Source organism: Tachysurus fulvidraco, chromosome 15 (assembly GCF_022655615.1).
Source record: "Tachysurus fulvidraco isolate hzauxx_2018 chromosome 15, HZAU_PFXX_2.0, whole genome shotgun sequence".
Lineage (NCBI taxonomy): Eukaryota > Metazoa > Chordata > Actinopteri > Siluriformes > Bagridae > Tachysurus > Tachysurus fulvidraco.
Genome location: NC_062532.1, coordinates 251,325 through 273,122, shown reverse-complemented (window position 1 = coordinate 273,122; position 21,798 = coordinate 251,325). Strand labels below are relative to the sequence as shown.

The 21,798-nt window shown below is 39.1% G+C and overlaps 4 protein-coding genes across 8 annotated transcripts in view; 2 read left to right on the top strand and 2 right to left on the bottom strand.

The window, feature by feature from the left end:
- Window positions 1-502, bottom strand: part of pdlim7 (PDZ and LIM domain 7) — a 33,845-nt gene extending 33,343 nt beyond the window's left edge. The window contains exon 1 of the mRNA XM_027138171.2: window positions 327-502. Coding sequence (XP_026993972.1) covers window positions 327-356 — 30 coding nt within the window. The 5' untranslated portion in view covers window positions 357-502. The remainder of the gene's footprint in view (window positions 1-326) is intronic.
- A 1,228-nt stretch (window positions 503-1,730) lies between these two features.
- On the top strand, window positions 1,731-8,767 carry cltb (clathrin, light chain B). Of its 4 annotated transcripts, XM_027138082.2 has the most exons (7): window positions 1,731-2,006; window positions 3,686-3,726; window positions 4,411-4,528; window positions 4,921-5,032; window positions 5,183-5,248; window positions 6,270-6,323; window positions 6,804-8,767. In XM_027138082.2, exons 1-7 carry the CDS (start codon window positions 1,817-1,819, stop codon window positions 6,973-6,975), a joined length of 753 nt encoding a protein of 250 aa, XP_026993883.1. In that variant the 5' UTR covers window positions 1,731-1,816; the 3' UTR covers window positions 6,976-8,767. The 4 variants fall into 4 exon arrangements, with proteins under 4 accessions (XP_026993883.1, XP_026993885.1, XP_026993884.1 ...); XM_027138084.2 differs by lacking the exon at window positions 5,183-5,248 and having other exon boundaries at window positions 1,732-2,006; XM_027138083.2 differs by lacking the exon at window positions 6,270-6,323 and having other exon boundaries at window positions 1,732-2,006.
- Window positions 8,768-8,904: 137 nt separating this feature from the next.
- On the bottom strand, window positions 8,905-11,740 carry higd2a (HIG1 hypoxia inducible domain family, member 2A). Its single transcript, XM_027138086.2, has 2 exons — window positions 11,419-11,740; window positions 8,905-9,601 (listed from the first exon to the last, which is right to left on the bottom strand). The coding sequence occupies exons 1-2, from the start codon at window positions 11,585-11,587 to the stop codon at window positions 9,435-9,437; spliced, it is 336 nt and encodes a 111-aa protein (XP_026993887.1). The 5' UTR covers window positions 11,588-11,740; the 3' UTR covers window positions 8,905-9,434.
- A 145-nt stretch (window positions 11,741-11,885) lies between these two features.
- On the top strand, window positions 11,886-21,071 carry faf2 (Fas associated factor family member 2). 2 transcript variants are annotated; one of them, XM_027138080.2, is made up of 11 exons: window positions 11,886-12,033; window positions 16,198-16,266; window positions 17,265-17,399; window positions 17,534-17,610; window positions 18,493-18,631; window positions 18,798-18,883; window positions 18,973-19,064; window positions 19,191-19,368; window positions 19,463-19,634; window positions 20,032-20,175; window positions 20,356-21,071. In XM_027138080.2, exons 1-11 carry the CDS (start codon window positions 11,971-11,973, stop codon window positions 20,536-20,538), a joined length of 1,338 nt encoding a protein of 445 aa, XP_026993881.1. In that variant the 5' UTR covers window positions 11,886-11,970; the 3' UTR covers window positions 20,539-21,071. The 2 variants fall into 2 exon arrangements, with proteins under 2 accessions (XP_026993881.1, XP_026993882.1); XM_027138081.2 differs by lacking the exons at window positions 11,886-12,033; window positions 16,198-16,266 and having other exon boundaries at window positions 17,273-17,399; window positions 17,805-18,631.
- Window positions 21,072-21,798: the final 727 nt, after the last annotated feature.

Sequence of the window (21,798 nt, the reverse complement as noted above, 5' to 3'; positions counted from 1 at the left end):
AAGTCTCTGTTTTTGTATAATATATATATTATCACATAATTATACATTATAGGTTGAATGAATGAAAGTTGTAGTTAGGTATCTAGGCAACATTAGAGAAAACAGCTAAACTCACAGGAGAAGCTGAGGTAAGTTGTAGCTAATCTCGACACCACTACAAATCATACGTTATCTACAGTAAAAGTGAACTTTGACCCGAGTATTGACTCACTCTTGTTAGCATCTTGTTCAACTTTCTGAGGTAAAAAAAAAAAACCAGCATCAGGTTATAACTCACTTACGTCCTGTCTATCCGCTAAAACACGTTCAAAAGCCGTTCTTATTACCTCCTGCGTGCCTTTAGCGTCTCCAGACATCGTGAAAACGGTGTTTATTGGCCGAAAAGAAAGAAAAATAAAAAGCTTCAACAGAACTGAAAACTTTCCGTGGATCCGCGTCCTCGCGCAGCTGCAGCGGCTCGCGCGCTCCCTCCTGGATTTTTTTAGCAGGATTCGAGGAGGCACGTCACAGGTCACGTGGCCAGTGATGCACGCACCTTGACTGGGGGGAAAATTACTGTATATATGGCTGGGAATTCAAGATTGCTTTGTAAATAAACTGTAATTATGACGTGTCATAAAGGGGGCGTGGCCATACCTATCACAGCAGGGTGCACATACACAGGTAGCCACAGGTACACAACAAGTCACAAACAGCAGTAAATAATAAACAGCAATGAACAATAAACATTGGAAACGATTAGCACATTGTATTTGGTATTTTTATTTATTTATTTCCACATTAATATTATGATTACAATGATTCAGTCTGAAAATTATGAGAATACAGTGGAACTTCAGACTCTCTTTTTTTATCGTATACTTTATCGTATGTAAAAAAAAAATTAAACGCTTGACTTATATTGGTGTGCTTTTTATTATGAGTAAATAATAACTGACAGGCCGGTGTGATGTGACTCAGGGGGGTAAGTGCAGTTACTCTTACCACCCTGAGGTTGATACATATTTCTCTGTAAGTTCCTGTCATCTCCAGTCGTTTCTTCACCAGCGTCACAGGTTTTCCTGTCTCTTTCTTGTCCTGTCTAAATCTAACCCTAACATACAGTATTTACACTGGTCTTTTGTGTAATGTCTTGCACTGTCTTTTGTCTTTCTGTCTTTTGTCCTGCACTGTCTTCCTGTCTTTTTGTCTTGCACCGTCTTTTTGTCTTTTGCCTTGCACTGTCTTGTTTGTATTTTGTCCTGCACTTTTTTTTTGTCCTGCACTGTCTTTTGTCCTGCACTGTTTTTGGTCCTGCACTGTCTTTTGTCCTGCACTGTCTTGTTTGTCTTGTCCTGCACTGTTTCAACCAGGTTGCACAGATGTACTTTATGTATCTAGAACTAACTCACTAAGTCCTTTGATTTGTCTATGTTCTATGTAGCATCCTAATCCTGGAGAAACGTTGTCTCATGTCACTGTGTACAGCAACAGCTATATATGGTTGAAACGACAATAAAAGCGTCTTGACTTGACTCTTGACTTATGCAAATGCATCTGTCCTGAAGTGTTAATGCTTAGTGTTACAGCTTTAACTCTGACTATTACAAGAAACATCTTTATATCAACAACTTTGTGTTAACAAAATTCAGTTTAGTTCCACCGTCGTCCACTAGATGGAGACACAATGCAATAAGTAACGTACACGGTTTCCCGTCACTAGTTTTTATTAACGTATTAAGACAGAGCGACACACGCATGCGCACACGCACGGACGGACGCAGAGCCACAGCTGGACGCGAGTGTGTCAGTGAGTCATTCAGTGAGTGTGTGGAAAATGGCCGACGCGTTCGGACTACAGACGGAAGAAGATCCCGCGGCTGCCTTTCTGGCTCAGCAGCAGCATGAGATCGCCGGCATCGAGAACGACGAGGACAACTTCGGCTTCGAGTTCACGGCTCACGACCAACCCGAAGCCGGAGCGGCAGATACCCAACCGTCACATTTCAGTTCGCACTCTTTCGAAGGTAACTGCGCGAATCCGCCGGCTAGCTGCCGCTGCTAACTACATAAACATCACAGTAAAGCGTTAATATTGTTAATCTACGGATAACATCGACACCGAAATAAAATAAAGTTCTCATTAAACACTCGAGCGGTGAAGAGTTTTATCTTGTCAACGCTAATTGAATTTGACTCTCAAAAATGAACTGCCTTCCTTCCTACCTAGCTAGCTTGCTATCTAACGCTAAACAGCCTAGCATCCTACATTAGCTAGCTAATGCTAAACAGCCTAGCATCCTACATTAGCTAGCTAACGCTAAACAGCCTAGCATTATATATGTGTTAATTTCTTATCATTGCCATTTGTTTACACTGTGGAGCTCCTGTACCAGAACAAAACTTGGCAATAAAGACCTTTCTAATTCCTATTCTGATCCTACACCAGCTAGCTAACGCTAAATAGCCTGTCATCATACACTAGCTTGCTGCCTCCATTCCATAATAGTATTTTAGGTAGCTAATAAATTGACCACTATTAATTTATTTATTTTTTTAGTTAAATTACCACTTCACCTTACTGGGAACCCTATTTATGTATGTTTAGAAGAAAAGCCAACAATATATATATATATTAGTTTAGATGTTAGTTTAAATAACAAAAATATTAAATATTGTACATTAATTGAAGTCAATTATAATGTAATAATTGTTACACACACACACACACACACACACACACACACCTATATCAGCTATTTTGAAGCTGTCCCCATTGTTCTGTGGTACCTCATAAGCCTTATTCAGACCTGATTAGTTTCACAGGATGTTCATTCAAGTCCTGGATGTTGTGATGTTCTTTCACCTGAAAAAAAGCTTTACTAAGTCTTATATAGTCTGGTTTTACCTCTTAGACCAAGTATATGGCTGAGCGTCTGTTCTAAAACGTGTATTTTTTTTTTAATTTTGCGATTCAGGAAGTGTTACAAGAACAAATACAGCAAAAAGCAAAGTGAGGTAACATCTGCATAGAAAATCACACTCGTTTATTCAGACATGAAATTATTAGACAGCGTCGAGTTTGATTGAAGGAAATTTAAAAAAAAAAACCCTAACGTGACCGATCTGGATGGAAATAAAATAAAAAAGGATCCTATTTAAAGTGAATCCCATCCAAATAGGGTTTTTTAACTAAAATAAGTTTCTCAGACTTCCTTGATTATGGATTTGATTAATGAAGTATTTTATTTATTATTATTAATATTATTTGCAGCCATGGAATTTTATATTCCTGAACCGAACCACAGACGACAAAAACATTAGGTCTGAGTTGCCTTCATTACCTGGATGTGATAACGCTGTATTTATTTCATTAAATAAGTCTGACGGCTAAAACGGTCGACACCTGAAACACTGACCGTTCACGCGGCAGAAAAAGGTGATGACAAGACCGTACAGTAGACCTCAAAGTTTCCTCAAAGTCATTTCATTGGTGTGTTCAGTGTTTGCAGTGATTTCTCAACCTCAGCTACTGTAACCGTTTTAAGCGTTTATGACTAGCAGCCAAACAAGACTTTCAGGATTCCACTGTATTGGTTTCCGAACCCTTTAAAAACAGAAGAAGCATTGCTCAAGCACGGCAGTAGTAAGTAAAGAGTAGATCTGTAACTCTCTCTCTCTTTTTTTTTTTTTTTTGTCCAAGTAGATGAGTTCAGAGGAGCAACTATGAATGGAGAACTGTTTCAGGTGAGATTAATAGACTTCTTGATCGCCTATTTTTAATGACTTGACTTTAAGGTTAATTAGTTTTTACAGGCTGTATGTCATTGTTTGAGTCGTGTGTTTAGTCGTAATCCATTAACAGGAGAACTTCCACCAGAACTGAACATTTTGCCATGAGATGACTTGCTAAATATTCAGCTCTATGCTAGTGTAAAGTGGAATAGAAAAGAGTGAGAGTGTTGAATTTAGTAACCCGAGAATACGGATATCTTCGAACGCATTATCAAAAAACAACCCCTAACTTCAAGGCCACATAATGTTGTTCTCTTTTGTTACATTAGTTTTCATTTTGCCTTTCGTCAAGAGCCCAGTAGACTTCATTCATTTTCTAACAAAGGTCGAATTAATTATTAAATTCATTACGCTGTCCAAAATCTACCAACCACGTGTCTTACGAATATAGAAACAGAGTTCCACACTCCGGCCGCGTTCGTAGATGAAATTTAGTACTTTCTTCTGTCCACTTCGATCTCAAATCGCTTCCTGTTTAAGGTGTAACATTCCTCACACACGTAGGCATTGAAGAACGTTGAGAAGTGACTGACGTGTGCTTTCTTTGGTTAGTGGGTGTATTGGGCAGATGGATTGTGAGTACGTTTGATTTTCAGCTGATTTCTTTCTTTTAACCTGCGATTTCGGTCCCTTCAGGACACTAACGACGTAACGGACGGTTACGCCGCCATCTCCCAGGTCGACGTGCAGCGGCAGGAGCCTGAAAGTTTACGCAAGTGGAGAGAGGAACAGAAGGGACGCCTGGAAGAGTTGGGTACGACCTAAAGACATGGCTCCACTTTTGAGGAGCAGATATCGTGTGCATTAGCGCCATTTGTTTATTATTTGTTTGAATGCTAGTTTGAATGCTACTGTATGTTGTTCTCCTTCAAATTGAGTCCAGACCTGTTTTTTTTTAATCCTGGTCCAACAATAAAAGCAGAAACGTCTTGCTTGCTGTCGCACATCATCGTTTTATAAGAAATGCCCGTTCAGTGTGGCTTTACGATCGTTCGATGTCGTATTAATCATCTAAAGTCGACAAGCAGTCTAAAGATTTATTATTATTTAGATTTCTCTAGAACTATTCTACGGTCATATCCGTTTAACCAGCCGATAACCGCTACAGCTGTCGTTGTCTTCGGCTTGTTTCGTATCCGTCTTCAGATTCGGCCTCCAAGGCGGCAGAAATTGAGTGGAAAGAGAAGGCGAAGAAGGAGCTGGAGGACTGGCACGCTCACCAGCGGGAGCAAATGGAGAAGAATAAAGTAAACAACAGGTATTTCAGCACATCATCACTTTGAGCCCCTCCAGCGAAACAGAAGGAATACGTTCTCTCTCTCTCTCTTTCACACACACACTCTCTCTTTCTCAAGTATTTTTTTGAGCTGTATTTTTTTTTTTCTCCTTTTTTTTCTTTTTCTTTTAGAAAAAACTTCCTTCTCGAAGCAAGTGATTTCCATGTAACTGAGTACCAACTTGACAGCTTGTTCAGGCAGGGCACACTTCAACACGTCATTACGAGCTAGTCATGAGGAACCGGGTCCTTTTTTTTTTTTTATACGTTTGCTGAAAAGACATTGTGTCAGACACAATGATGGATAAACAAAAGCAAGTGATGACCAGCCACGCTGCTGACTCCATTTGTTCCATGTTCCATTTGCCAAGGTGTAACGGAAAAGAAAGAAAGAAATTGCCCTTTTTTCCCTCCATGATCCAAAACGTTAAAACCAGCTGCCTGATGTTGTGCTCTGACACGTCCAGGCACGGACTCCACAAGACCTATCCATATCTGTGAGACCTTAGAAGCAGATCCTTTAAGTTAGGTTAGGTTTTAGCCTCCATGAATCAGACCTGTTTGTCCAGAACATCCTACAGAAGCTTGATTGGATCGAGGTAGTGATGTGTGGAAGTCACCCTTTACCCTCCAACACATCAATCACAGAGAACCGGCCAGGTGCCATAGTAACAAGCTACCGAAGCTTATTCATTTCACCCGTCAGCGGTTTTTAGTGTTATGGCCGATCTTGAAGAATCGATCAAGAACGCCGGTTTCATCAAAGGAGAGATCTTTAAATCGTTACACCCTAAATAAACCGTCGTACTTTGAGACAGACCTGTTAAAAAAATAAATAAATAAAAATACAGTGTGCTATTAAACTTTAACAAGACTAGCTACAGATATACAGAAGGCAGGTTATGACTTGGTCCCATAACTGTTTCTCAATCCCACATTAACACAGCAAACAGTAGTTACGTTATTATGTCAGATTTATCTGTTTGCTGAAAACAAGCAATGCTTTGTTTCGTGTTTTTTTATTATTATTATTATTATTAAATCTTGAACTCTAATTTGCCAACAATCTCTGGAAGCTCTTTTGCATTAATATTTCTCACGATCTAACCAATCTCCACTTTTCTTTGTGTGTAAGGAAGCTTGTGTAAAATTGACTCTCCCTCTGTGTGTGTGTGTTTCTGTTTGTCTCTCTTTCTTCCTTTGCCTGCTTGCGCATTAGGATTGCTGATAAGGCTTTCTACAAACAGCCCAACTCTGATGTGATAGGCTTTGTGTATGTCACTCGTTCTCAAATAAGGTCCAAATCAGCGATATGACCTCATCACTCCGCTCCCTCCTTAACCAAATACACCCAGAGACTCACCGCTAGTTTTTTTTTCTAAAAACGCGATTTTAATCCCGACAGGTTTCTAATCTAAAATACAAAAAAAAAAAATAAATAAAATCCATAGCACTATTAATCTTTGCTTTTTGGGTCAGCGAGTGTGAGGCCTTCTTGCTGAATGTGTATACATGAATATAAGTATATTGTGTTAGTGTTCTAGTGTATGTGAAGTTCTCAGTGGTCAAAGTGCATGGGTTTATTGTAGTAATTAAATTGTGATTTTCTTTCTTTTTATTTAATCACCTCTCCCCATCCCCCCCGATTAATGCACATATTACTAGTGGTGATGAACTGCATGGCATGTGTTCAAAGTTGCCGTTAAATAACACCTTTTGTTTACCGTACTAACGATCCCACGTATGTCTTCAGAGCATCCGAGGATGCCTTCCTGAAGGAGTGCGACGACAACAGCCCAGGCACCGAGTGGGAAAAAGTGGCACGGCTCTGCGACTTCAACCCCAAGACGAGCCGCCAGACGAAGGACGTGTCCCGGATGCGCTCGGTCCTCATCTCCCTGAAACAGACACCACTGTCTCGCTAAGGCCTCGTCACACACTCCGTCTCGTGTCTCGCCTTCTGTCCAGCTCCATCTCAGTGTCCTTTTTCGCACTTTGTTTTAGCACAAACAAGATGTTTGGGTTTTCTGTCGTTTCTTTTAAGGTGTATGGTGACTTGAAACTTTCCTCTGTTACACAAACTGTACCAAATTGTTATTTTTTTTTTGCTTCAAGAAAATGAGAACGGTGTCTCTCGTGTAGGTTGGAGTGCAGGACCCTCAGACCATCTCAGAGTAACTATAATTAAAAACACAGCTCAAACACACAGCATGAGCTTTTAGAAGGAAGCTAACTGACTAAACGGCAAAAGCAGTACAGCCACATCAGCAGTCAGACGTTCAGTGTTTGCTTTTTTTTTTGTTGTTTTTTTAAAGAAACAAAAAGCGAAAATTTCTGCAGTTTCAATTTGATTTGCGATATATTAATATACATTAACACTACAGTTATTAACGCTGCCCAATTTGGTCCTCTGAGGCACCCGGATGTTCCTGCTGTTTTTATTCGCTATTTCTGACGTCTGAAAACGTAGCGATCCGTATTTAAATTCCTCCCTGCAGCGTATCCATGATGCACTGTGACCTTCGGTTTGATTCACACGCACGCGTTCACTGATCGAGAGCCAGCGAGCTAAAGGGGGAAAAAACAAAAATGTAACAACCGTTTTCACATTTACAGATTAGCGATAGGGATTTTTATTGAGTTAGTACATTTGATTCAAGATTCGACTCGAGATTTAAATTTTTTTTCTTAATCTGAAAACATTTACATCAATTTTTTAAATTAGGAAAATAGTCACCAATTTGCATCCCAGAAAGATTCGTTTTAATTCATACCGGATCACCTTCCCTAGTACGCCGGGTACATAGACGGCAAAGAGAGGTTTCCATGGAAGCATTCAGACGCATGCTTTTGATCGTGTACGCGTGTGAGTCGGCCAGCGTTCACCAAAAAGAGACGAATCGATGAGTCGACTCGTCGACTCACTATTACAGACGTGAGGAAAGGATCTCTGTAGTTTCCGCTGGTTTCTCTTGACCTAAGACCTAATTTGGGAAGCTATGCTGTAATTGGTCTAAACAGCAGAAAGACATACTCGGAAGAGTATCGTGAATAAATTCTTGTGAATAAGAGATGAAACCTCATCTTATTGTAACTTTCAGAGAACAGAAAAAAAACGAGAATAGCTTCATTTTCTGTACTGTGTTCATACTGTTACTGATTATCGCTTTTTGCATGTTTTGCTTTTTTTTTTTTATATACTCAATTTCATGAAGGTTGGCAATAATTCTCTATTTTTCATTCATCTTTGTTTTCCATCAAACCCGCTGCGTCGTAAGTTCCATCCCATTCCGCCCCCCTAAATAATTCCCAAAAAACTAAAAAGATATTTACAGTTTAAATTCTAGGTTTTGTTTAGTGGATAATTTAGCGCTGGACTTGCGTTCATACCATTAAGCCTAACATGTGTCGAGTAAAACAGATATCAGATTTAAAGTGTAGCAACTCCTCCCAGTTCAGATAGAAATCAGTCGAGCATGCGGTAAAGTGTTACGAATATTTATATTCACCATCTTTAACGTTCACTTTGAAGTCTTTCAGCTTTGAGGCCTTTTTGTCCAAAACAGATTTAAAAAGAAAATAAAACTGTTACTTGCCTTTCTGCAGACCAGCTCTGTCGTGTGCTGCACCACAGATTGCGGTTTTTACTGGCTGCCAAAGACTGTATGTTCATGCCTGACTACGCTCTAAATAAAATTATATCTGGACAGTTTTCCAGCCACGACTCAATTCAGTTTTTGGATGTATGGTGGGGATAAAACTTGTTATATAGACACATTAGGTAGAGATAGATGTGAAATGTTTCCCTGTATTAACATAACGAATTAAAAAAAGAAAACAACACAGACATGTTCTCATGGTTGAGATTATTTATTCCAAACCTGGTAGCATACACACTACACTATCAAGCGTCACGTGTCTATGGTTATAAAGTTTATGCTTTCACTACTGAGAAGGGGACTGTCTTTACCTTCAGTATTGCCCTTGGGTTTATATGACATCTATGCAAACAGGGTCAAGGTCAGTGCTAGGTCAAATGTCTGGAACCTTAATTTGCATAGCGGTGAGAACATTTTATTTATCTCCAACCTTGATGGCTTTTGACGCTAGTCATCGTGAAGCGGATTGGTTCGAGTCAGAACTCCAGTGCAAAACTTCATCTATCAAATATACATTTTATTTTTGGCCTGTTCATTTACACCACACCCCACATTCACACAGCAGCTAATTCATACTATTATGTGGTGGGGTAACACACAAAAGGCTTCACCCGAAGGCAACCAAAAAAAACAAACATTTAGAATAAAAAAAGTCAGTCAGTAGCAGTAGCTCACATGGGCCATGAGAAAATGCTGTGTCCGGATTTGAACTCTGAACCCTCAATTCACGGTCTGGACTTCAGTGCCGTCGCGGCGACGCCCACTACAATGGCCACGACGGTAAATCCTTGGGCAAAGATGCGAGTACGCATGAGAAGCTGAGACTGACGCGTCTTCCCCTGTTTGAAAGCTCGGAGGCCATAGAGAAGTGCTCCTGCAGTGCCCAGGCAACCTGAAGAGCAGGAAACAATTCATTTAAAATATAGATCAATAAAATAACAAATGAAGCGGGCTCACAATGTCTGATTTCTTTTAGCTGGCTTGGATATTTTTGTTCTTAACTGCAGAAATCAGACTTGGTTAAGTTTAAAATATCCAAAGAAAATTACGAGCATAGATACAAATCTGGATCCTGATATTTTTGCACAGTCATCTGTCAGATTGACCAGTGATGTGGTCATTGTGTTGGAGGGTGATCCTCTGGCCCAGTCTCAAATCTCTTGCAGAAAAAAAAACCTCTTCTCAAACCTGACCAGCTTGGGGAAAAAAAAAAAAACACGATGCAGGGTAACAAGCCGGGTTGGGTTTATTTCAAAAATAATGTTTTGGATCAACACCCAAAAAGTTTGACTTTGGTCTCAAAATGTTAATAGCTAATAACATCATGATGGATGAAAACCATACTGATTCCCCACATACACACTTTGAAGATTGAGCTATTTTGTATAGACTCAGAATATCCCAGTTCAATCCATTTCAGTCCCAGGTTATAAAATTGCACATGTGGTGGTGAATACATAAGCCATCCATTTTATTTTATTTTTTCATTTTATTTTATTCAAGTCCATGTCGGTATGTGCAATTACATCTCAGACAGTCTTGTTTGGGGTCCGGAAGAGTCCTTGATGTAAACAGCCATTTCCTGTGTTGGTTTGTTTGTGCATGTGATGCTCATACACACCATTAGATCCCTACAAGTAACGGATAAATAGAGGGAACATTCTAGGAACAAACTGTTCCTTTTTCCACATTCATCTAACCCCAGGTCATAAGCTGTAATAACTTATTCTAGCATTTATGGAAGGAGTTCTCTGTGTCAGTAATTTGAAGTTTTCTGACTCAGGAAAGTTTTCAAAATAGATTCCAACATCAAGACTAACAGATTCTTAACTTCAACAGAGAAATAAAATGTTTATAGCTGATACAATAAAAGTGATAACATGAACTAACAGCAATGCCACGTTATATATGAATATGAACTTAGAAGTATGCGTCATTCTGCTGTAGTGTAACAGGAGTAAAATGCTTTGGGATGTGCTGTAATGGAAAGTGTTGATTGTTTTCCTGACAGCACAACCCCTTATTATTATTATTGTTTTAATCCTTACATAAGCTACACACACACACACACACACACACACACACACACACACACACACACACACACACACACGCACTGTATTAACAGACTTATACAGAATGTTGAAGACGGCTGCCTTGGTTTCGTTGTTCCACGGACATAAGAATCCTTTACAGCCAAAACTGTACATTTGTTTTTATTGTCATTTGGATTTGTGGGCAGTACAAGGTACTAACTCTGCAGGGTGCCCAAACTATTGCAGACACCATTTATTGGTTTTCTGTTATTTTGAAAGTGTAAATGATGGAAATAAAATCCAACTTTTTTTTTTTTTTTACATATTATAAGAATGTCTAAACTGTAATTTGATGCCTTTTGGAGATTTTTCCATCTTTTCTTGGCTTCTTTATGCACATTAATATAAATTTTTACCTGGGATACTTTCAAGACCCACTGTGTGTGTGTGTGTGTGTGTGTGTGTGTGTGTGTGTGTGTGTGTGTGTATATGTGTGTGTATATATATATATTCCCAGAGGTGGAGAAACTCAGAGGTCACGTTGGAGGACATAAAGCTCCACAGTAACTTCTCAACAAGAACAGACACATAATTTAACCTTAAACACAATATTAACGTGAACATCTGCTGAAAGTCCTTCAAATTAAACTAGCTTCCTTGATTAAAAACTCACCGATAGGAACAAACGGGTTTTCTTTAGTTTTCCGTATGAACTTGTCTTTAAACCCCTCTTCACTGGGCCGGGGGAGCGGAGTGAAGCCGTCGATCACCGGCGGCTCCGACAGGTCGAACGCTGGTTTAGCTGCTGCAGCTTGTTCTACCGGACTGGACGCTGCCGCCATGATGGATCATCTGCGACAGCACCAGTTGCCTACTGTAATGCGCATGCGTGAAGACTTCGCGCATGCGCCGCAGGTACTAGCCTCAGTGGAACTTGTTCGTATACTAGATATATATATATATATATCATGTGGTAATGATCACAACCGTCTCGTTTGTTGTCTCTGTAGAAGCTAAAGACAAATTAATAAACGTTAATTGCGTTAGCATTTAAAACACAGCCTCTTGTTCTGTTATTTAGAATAAAGCCTCGAGTCTCCTCCAGGACGGTAAGCGGCAGGCGCGAGGATGCGCACGAGCCACAACGTGACGTGTGACGTGTCAGATCCCGCCTTTTTTGCTTAAACGTCATGACGTTGTATTGGAAGGGGATTGGCGAGGTAAGATGGCGGCGCCAGAGGAGCAGGAATTATCTCAGGCTCAAACTGAGAAACTCCTCCAGTTTCAGGTTCGTATTTAGGTGTGATTCTTAAAAAAAAAAAAAAAAAAAAAAAACATGTATGTATTTTTTTTAACGAATGTTCGTTTCACATCTTGCTCGGTCACGATAAGTTGTTTGTTTGTCTTTTATTCAGAATAACAGCCAGCTAACGTTAGCTAAGTGCTAAGTGTTGTAGCCTGTCTCCGTCATCGTAGCTAGGTTACCTCAGCTAGGCTTTAGCTCGCGCTGCATACTTTCGGTGATTGATTTGTACCAAACACGATTACGGATATATAAAGCTGAGGAAACAAAGTAGCCCCTGGCGTTAGATTTAAATACAACTAATCTTATTAACAGCTGACAAATTGTATAAACTTTATTAGCTATCTGTGCTAAGCTTCCTGCAATGATTCTGGCAGAATCCGAGGCACCGAGGTAGGTACCGAACCGACTGTCTGTCTCGGTCACTACCTCGGTGCCTCAGATTCTGTCAGAATCATAGCTAGCGAGCTAGCAATGCCTTTTCTGAGGCACTGAGGCTTAGCTGACTCGGTCACTACGTCGGTACCTCAGTGCCTCAGATTCTGTCAGAATCATCGACAGCTCGCTTTTTATTTTTTCCTGTCTGACTACTGAAATAATTCGTTATTATGATTCAGTCTTAATAACAGCCGGCTCACGTACAATGTGTCATTTACGTTTAAACGTGACTGCATATTTCATCCGGACGCTCTTTCTGAGCCTCACGTATATTTCACACGCGCGGCTTTTACACACACGGCGGTAATAGAGCTGAAAACCGAAAGCGACGGTCTGCGAGCTCTTAATGCACAGAACTATAACTTTATAATCCGTTATAATATAAACATTTCACGTTGTTAGTTGATGAATCTCACTCATGTCAATTCAGCACGATCTGTTCTACGCTCACAATAAAAATCAGCTAATTATACCGTGGAATTGTTACTAATATTTAGTCATTTCTACTAAGTTACTAAATCTCGTAATGTGATTGTGCCAGGAGGAACATTTTAAGCCATTTATAATATATATTTTTAATTTTAGTTCACAAAACTCACTCTGATCACTTCAGGATGTGCTCACAATCAATTTTAGGCATTTTTACTATTGAATTTTTTTTAATAATTCCTATTCAAAATGACCATATGGCAATATAATTTTGACAGGAGACGCAATTTGATCCAACATAAAATTTACATTTTAAAATGTTAGTTGTTGAAACTCACTTATGTCACGTCAGCACGACCCGCTTTATGTTCACAGTAAATTTCAGCCAATTTTACAGTGGAATTTTTTATTATTATTTCATATTCAAAATTACTATATTTTGCAATATAATTTTGACAGGAGACACAATTAGATCCAACATAAAATTTACATTTTAAATTGTTAGTTGATGAAACTCACTTATGTCACATCAGCACGATCCGCTTTATGTTCACAGTAAATTTCAGCCAATTTTACTGTGGAATTTTTGAATAATTCCTATTTAGATTTACTATATCTTGCATTTTAATTGTGCCAGGAGGCACATTTTAAGCCATCATAAAATTATTTTATGTATTTTACTTAATAAAACTCGCTCCGATCACTTCAGGATGTGCGACTCTTTCCTCACAATAAATTTTAGGCAATTTCACTGATGAATGTTTTAATAATTCCTATTCAAAATGACCATATGGCAATCTAATTTTGACAGGAGACACAATTTAATCCATCATAAAATTTACATTTTAAAATGTTAGTTGTTGAAACTCACTTCAGCATGACCTGCTTTATGTTCATCATAAATGTCAGCCAATTTTACTGTGGAATTTTCTAATAGTTTCTATTAAGTTACCATATCTTGCAATGTAATTGTGCCAGGAGCACATTTTAAGCCATTATAAAATATATATTTTTAATTTTAGTTAATAAAACTCGCTTCAGCATGACCTGCTTGATGCTCACAACAAAGATCAGCCAATTTTACTGTTAAATTTTTTAATAATTCCTGTTCAAAATAACCATATGGCAATCTAATTTTGACAGGAGTCAATTTAATGGAACCTGAAATTTACAATTTAAAATGTTAGTTGTTGAAACTCACTTGTGTCACGTCAGCATGACCTGCTCGATGCTCACGACAAAGATCAGCCAGTTTTACTTTGGAATTCTTTAATTATTCATATTTACTATATCTTACAATTTTATTGTGCATCCAATTTTTATCTTTTTTTAATGCATTAGAAAATGGAAATTTTGAAATGTTAGTTGAAAAAACTCACTTGTATCACTTCAGAATGTTCCACTCTATGCTCACAATAAAGATCAGCCAATGTTACTGTGGAACCTTTTAATAATTTCTATTCAAATTCACCATATGTGGAAATATAATTGCCCCAGTGGCCACAATTTAGTCCATCATAAAATTTTTAAAATGTCAGTTGATAAAACTCACTCAGATCGCATTGTAATGATCTACTCTATGCTTACAATAAAGATCAGCCAATTTTACTCTGGAGATTCTTAATAATGCCTCTTCAAATGAATTAGAAATTATATATGAATTAGAAATGATTAATAAATTGTACAGTAAAATTTAATATTTATTTTGCTCATAGAGTAGATTATACCAATAAAATGACGGTTTCACCAACTAACATCTTGACATTTTATAATAAAAGAATATAGTGCCTAAAGGTGCAATTATACTGACAGATAAAGTGACTTTAAAGGTGGGGTCTCCGTTGTTTGAGAAATGCTTCAGAAAGCTGCGTTGGGCCACCAAACTAAACAAAAACAAAACTAACATGTAGCCAATGAGCAGAAAGGGGCGTGTCTTGTCAATATGGGTGGAGAGAGTGTTCAGTGCACATGTGTGACATTAGCAGAAAGCAGTTTTAACATTGACATGGAGGATAAAAACAAAGAAAGAAAGGCTTACGATAAGGCAAGAAGTAGGACGTGTTAATATAGGATCAGCTTTCCAGCACTGGAGAGAACTGAACGTTTTCCACGTGAAACAGAGCTAAACCTTTCACAGTACAACACACAGTACTAAAAAAACACATTTGTATTACCATAGTATTACTCATCGAGTTCATTTATTGATAAAAAATATACCCTCAGTCAACTGCCCCAACAGGTTCCGCCAAAATAGTAATAAAAACTTTTAAAGAGGGTTTTAAATAGAGTATTAATTTATTGTTCTGTGCAACAGCAAGATTACCGCTAAGTATGTAAAAGCCGCACCCCCTGAAATATACGTGCGACTCGTTTAACCGTGCTTTCAGAAAGAGGATCTGGTTTAACCACAGTAGGGTTTGACTGACAGCAGTTTACTTCTACACTGAAGAAGTAAACAATAAGGTGTTTCATTAGTTTATGATAAAAGTATACACAAGTTCATAATCATATACATGTGACATCATGTATATGAATATACAATATGTGACATCATGTATATTCATATACATGATGTCACATATTGCTTGATGTCTCTGGATTTATTCTTGTACTCATTCTCTGAAAATACTGAAACAAATAAACACATTATACAGTTAAATGTTTGTGGACACCTGCCTATCACGGTCATAAGTGGTTCTTCTCAAACTCGTGCCACACACAATCGTCTAAACAATGTCATCTAAATGGCGTGTCGTTATAATTTAGGGTCGAGTCCAAATCATGAACACATTCAAACACATGAAGATCTCTGACTCAACCCCACTGAACTCCTTTGGAATGAACTGGAACACTGACTGCACCCCTGACCACTTCAACCGACGTCTCCAGAGTGGAGATTATTATAGCAGCACATCTGGAATGGGATGGTCTGGTGTCCACAAACTTTTTTTTTTTCTTCTCATAAAGTGTATCTTACTTCAAAAACATCGAAAGTGAATATGCTTGGTTTTATCAAATACACAAACTGAGCATCATGGTGGCGCACAGGGTAGCGTCATCGATTCACAAACCTCCAGAGCTCAGGTTACTGTCCGTGTGTATGTGTACTCGTATCTCTGTGGGTTTGAGACCAGTTCTTCCTGATCTTTATTTTAAAAGTCTACCCGTTGTCTACTTAATGTCACGTTTCTGATCAGTCTAAAGCAAGCTCCTCTTCATAGCATGTCTGTCTGCCCTGTGAATAAAGTAATTCACTGCCGATTTTTGTTTTTGACCCGACAGGACCTGACGGGACTGGAGTCAATGGACCAATGTCGGCGCACATTAGAACAGCACAACTGGAACATCGAGGTGAGGAATGAGACGATGGATGCAAGAAAATAAATAGCAGGATACTAAATGAATTTCATGAAACTTCAGAGCAAATAATGAATCCTGGATGCTGAATTCCCGTTTGACTTTTCACTTTTAATTTGCATAATTTTAAATCAGGCTAAATATTATAAAACTTCATGTGCATGAAAAGAAACTTCAGAGATGATCCTAAACCACCCAAAATCAGAATGGCCCTTTTTTTTTTAATTTTATCTCTTTATTTTTTTCACCTTTTCACATTTTTTTTCTTTTCATTTTTATCCCAGTGTCACTGATATCGTCATATTGCTCTGCCCTACTGGAAAGCCTGAAAGATTCAGATTGAAAGCTTTTATAAAGCCTGCTTCTTTCAAAGAGTTTCACTTTCTTTTTCTCAGCACAAATCATCGATCACATTCCGACGTCATTCAAGTCCTTGTTCGAGCCGTTCATATGATTCGAAACAATAACATTTGATCCAGAAACGTCAATAACTCACCTGCAATGTCCGTATTGTTAAGAGAGGGATAGCTCAGCAGCTAGTGGAAACCCGGCTTTAATTTCGCACACAGTCTCACTGTGCCAGATGCTGAAATGCACCCAGAGGGCCATGTTTTTGAATGAATCAGCAACAACCAGAGCAGAACCGTCACTTGTCAACTCCACGCTGACTGGATCATTATTACACACACTACTGCTATATATTGTACAAAAAAAGCATAATATTGTTATTTGCACTCCCACACTTTATGTACATAACTGATCAGTCATACATTCTATGTTCATGTTTAATACGCAGTCTGTCTATATTGTATCTCATCGTCTTGTATAGTATAGTGTTATTTTTGTCTGTACTTTTGAGAGTCACAAACAGCTGGAACCAAATTCCTCGTGTGTGTCGACACACTCGGCCAATAAACCTGATTCTGATTCTGATTCTGGTTGTGAGAAACACTGCTTACATCTTCTGTTCGTTTCTTTCTTCTTTTCTCCAGGCTGCCGTACAAGACAGACTAAACGAGCAGGAAGGAGTTCCGAGCGTGTTTAACCCACCACCTGCCAGACCCTTACAGGTCAACACAGGAGACCACAGAGTTTATAGCTATATTGTCTCAAGGCCTCAGCCTAGAGTAAGTGTTTACATTCCTTCCTGCTTATAACATCGCTCTGAAAGAGAGATAAAAATATTAAGCATTTGCACTCTCTCTCTCTCTCTCTCTCTCTCTCTCTCTCTCTCTCTCTCTCTCTCTCTCTCCCCTTTCAGGGTTTAATAGGTTGGAGTTACTATTTGATAATGCTCCCCTTCAGGTTTACATATTACACACTTATGGACATATTCAGGTAATAAAACCTCAATAAACTGAAAATAAGAATGTAATCAATTGTCTTTACTGATGATGATATTGAAATGTCACCTTTAAAAAACAAAACACAAAAATGACAGTAAAACAAACAGTAAATGCCTATAAGATATAGTTAAGGTCAGGGTTTAGTCAAGTTAAGATGATTTTTATTGTCATTTTAACCATATATAGCTGTTGCAGTACACGGTGAGACGTTTCTCCAGGACCAGGGTGCTACATAAGGCAAAGACAGAGCTAAGTCAGTCCTAGCCACATAAGGTGCCTCTGTGGAACCTTGTGAAGACAGGACAAAAGACAAGAAGACAGTGCAGGACAAGAGGACAGTGCAGGACAAAAGACAAGAGGACAGTGCAGGACAAAAGAACACTTGAGTCCTTCCATACCGTAGTTTGGGACACGGCCATATTTGGGTGTGATAGACAGGAATCCATAAACATCTAGCCATAGTGTATAGTAGTTTTTTTTTTTGTGGGTCATGAGTTCAAATTCTATCCATGTCCCAGGATTTGGGTGAGTGGGAGGGACGTTTAGGGGAATTTAGACTCTTGGAGTTCTTTTTAAAAATATTCTTTAAAGAAAATTAATTCTTGTCTGGCAAAAGTGCAGGATAGTGAGAAATTTCTATATATTCTTTATAACCTATCTACAATTACAGTTTATTTAGCACAGTGAGTTTAGAACATCAGGCTATGGATTTGAAAAGACGTTTATTGGCTATATCTAACAAAATACGTGTTTGTACTAGCAGAATTCTGTGTACCGCAGTGCATCGTGTAGGTGACTGCATGCCTAGACAGTTAAGAATGATATCCGTCCTGCTGTCTTATCTCTATATATCTGATATATATACATATATCAGATTTGCCCTGAGATTTATTAGGCCAGATCCACGGGGCCGCGTCACAGATCCCGTCGGAGACGTCGTCTCCTTTATTCATAGTTTTGAAGAGAAATATGGACGGTCGCATCCTGTTTTCTACCAGGGAACATACAGTCAGGTAAGCTGACCAGACCACAGGTCCTTTTGCCTCTGTGGTTTAATTTGTTACCATAGAAACAATGATTTTGTAGAAGACAAAGCACATTAATATAAACACCGGTGCAGAGCTGTTGCTTTGTTTGTTGACTGATTTCTGGCTTCTTTTTTTTCCCTCCTCCTTTTAGGCTCTGAACGATGCCAAACGGGAACTCCGCTACTTGTTAGTTTACCTTCATGGAGATGACCACCAGGATACTGATGAATTCTGCAGGTTTGAATTCTATTCTTTTACGTATTCATCCTTTACTCATGCACTCAGTGTGAAGTCACTGGTTTCTTGTCCTTCGATCCCTCCCTCAGAAACACATTATGTAGTGAAGAGGTACTGACTTTCATTAACACACGGATGCTGTTCTGGGCGTGTTCCACTAGCAGGCCTGAGGGATACAGAGGTAACGTCACACAGATTAATTACTTAATTAATTAAAATAAATACATATATGTAGGTGAGAGATTTTTATTTATTTATTTATTTATTTATTTCAAAACTGTTGGGCTAAAACCATGGTGTACTTCAGTGTCTCAGGCTTTGCGGGAGAACACATATCCCTTCCTTGCCATGATCATGCTGAAGGATCGCAAGATGACAGTTGTGGGGAGGCTGGAGGGACTGATCCAACCCGAGGATCTCATCAACCAGCTCAACTTCATCATTGAGGCCAATCAGACTTACCTGACATCTGAAAGGCTCGAAAGGTACCGACGTATTTGTGAATTTCAGACATGCATACGTTTCAAGTTAAAAGCTTGAAACTAGGATGATCCTGACAGCCCATACCGTGTTCCTCAGGGAAGAGCGGAACCAGACACAGGTGCTGCGGCAGCAGCAGGACGAGGCGTACCTGGCCTCTCTGCGCGCTGATCAGGAGAAGGAACGCAAAAAAAAGGAGGAGCAGGAGCAAAGACGGCAGGAGGAAGAAGCGGCACGACAGACCTGCCTAGCCAAGGAGAGGAGGGAGAGGGTGATGAACAAAATGCACTTCTCATTTCTAACAATCTGCTCTCTCATTTCTTTTCTTAAACGCATGCGAGGAAACATGCACCAAACGCTGATGTCTAATTTCAGGCTGATGTGTATCAAGGGGATCATTTGTACTTGGGGTTGTTCTGAGAAACACTTCCAGATTCAGCTGGTATTGTTTTCTATAAATAGTTTTCAGGGCCTGAATTGATGGTGTACACAATATCTTCCAAACGCACTTACTTACCAGTTGATCAGAGGAGATCTACTAGTCTCAGTTTTAAACAACGCATTAGAATAGTTCATTACTTCTTTACAGTCCTCTCACTAATAATGATTAACGGATCTGGTTCTGTTCAGTAATATTAAAGTCTGTGCTTGTTTCCGTCCGTGTTCAGACACTCGCTGAAGAAAAAGAGCGCAAGTCCGAGTGTCTTCCACCTGAACCGCCTCAGGACGACCCAGACTGCCTGGAAATAATGTTCAAGCTGCCCAATGACACACGCGTAAAGCGACGCTTCCTCTTTTCCCAGTCTCTGTCGGTAAGTAACACGCTCCTCTGAACTCAAGCTTATGTTACAAGAAAAGTGCATTCATGTAAATTAGAAAGTTGGGTCATGGTTTGTATCAGTCAGTGAGTTAAGCTTAAATATTTTTTTATTGAAAAAAAAAATATATATATATATTCAATTGTCCCTTTCCCCCCCGCTCATTTCTTTTAGGTAATCCATGACTTCCTGTTTTCCTTGAAAGAGACACCAGAGAAATTCCAGATTGTGATGAACCTCCCGCGCCGCGTGCTGCCGTGTTTGCCTACGGATGAGCAGCCAAACCCTCCGACGCTAAAGGAGGCCGGCCTGAACCGCTTCGAGATGCTCTACGTTCAGGACCTCACAGACGAATGACATTCAAGCCAAAAAAAAAAAAAAAAAACCACCACTTCCTCACTCGCGACTGCATTCGGTTCTTTTCCGTTCAGTTCAGTGAAACAGGCACCGTGTGCAAGGGATCGCTCGATTAAATCTGATTCAATTGATTAAATTCCGGATCCCTCCTACCCTCCACAGGTTATGTTTTATGTAAGTATAAGGTGAACAGCCTTGTAAATACAACCTAGATATTTAAAAGACAAGTTTGAATATAGCCCAAAGGTTCTTTTGTTTGTTTGTTTGTTTGTTTTTAAATGCAAATCAAAATTGACCAGCTAACATGCAACGACCATACGAAGGTTTATGAACGTTTGTGACTCATAACATTTAAATTCACCTGGAGTGGGCGGAGCCACAGCTTTTCTCTGTGGCCTTGTAGGTTATAGTAGTAAAGTCTGCCCGTAGTGCGCCTGTGGTCATTCATCACCGCCTCCCGTCTTTTCATCCGAACGGGCTGCTCATGTAAAGATGTAATTTTCCTATTCTAAATTAAACATTTTAAAACCGTTGTCGTTTGCCTCTTAACGTTGTGGTGAAGACACGGCTGCCCTTTTAAGCCATGTCTGCTTTAATGTACTAAGATATGGGTTATAATACTTAAAAAATAAATAAATACACAGGCATTTAATGCTGCAATGAGTTACGGTTCAGTGAAACATGATGAACGGTGTAAATGTTGCTGTGGCTATTTGGAGTTTAATTTTGAAGTCATGATGAGGAAAGATGTTGGGTAAAGCAGACAGAACGTTAATCACAGCCAGAGTCGAGCTCTCGTCCCTTCATCATCGTCGTAAGATGGCTTAAGTAGCTGTTATATAATGCTGAGTGTTTCTGTAACGTTAAAAGTCTTCGCTGCCGTTTCGTTAGCGATTCCGATCGCCTTCGTACGGCTAGCGCGTGAATGCAAAATGAGCACTTTTTGGATCGTGTGTGTGTGTGTGTGCGAGAGCTTCAGACAGATGTGTAATGGTAAACAGCCGTGTTGTAAGATCTGTTAAAACATGGATTACTTAAGTCTGTGTAGTATTGGTATACATCATACATTTATTAGTGAACAACCCTCTCAATTCAGCCACAACAATTAAAAAAAATATGATTGCACTACTCGGTAAAGCAGAACTAGCAACTTTCATTTAAAAAAAGTACAAATCTTAAAAATTTCAATCAGTATACAGACGTGTATATAATAATACACTATACCTAGTTATATGTTAAATGCTACAAACAATATGATTC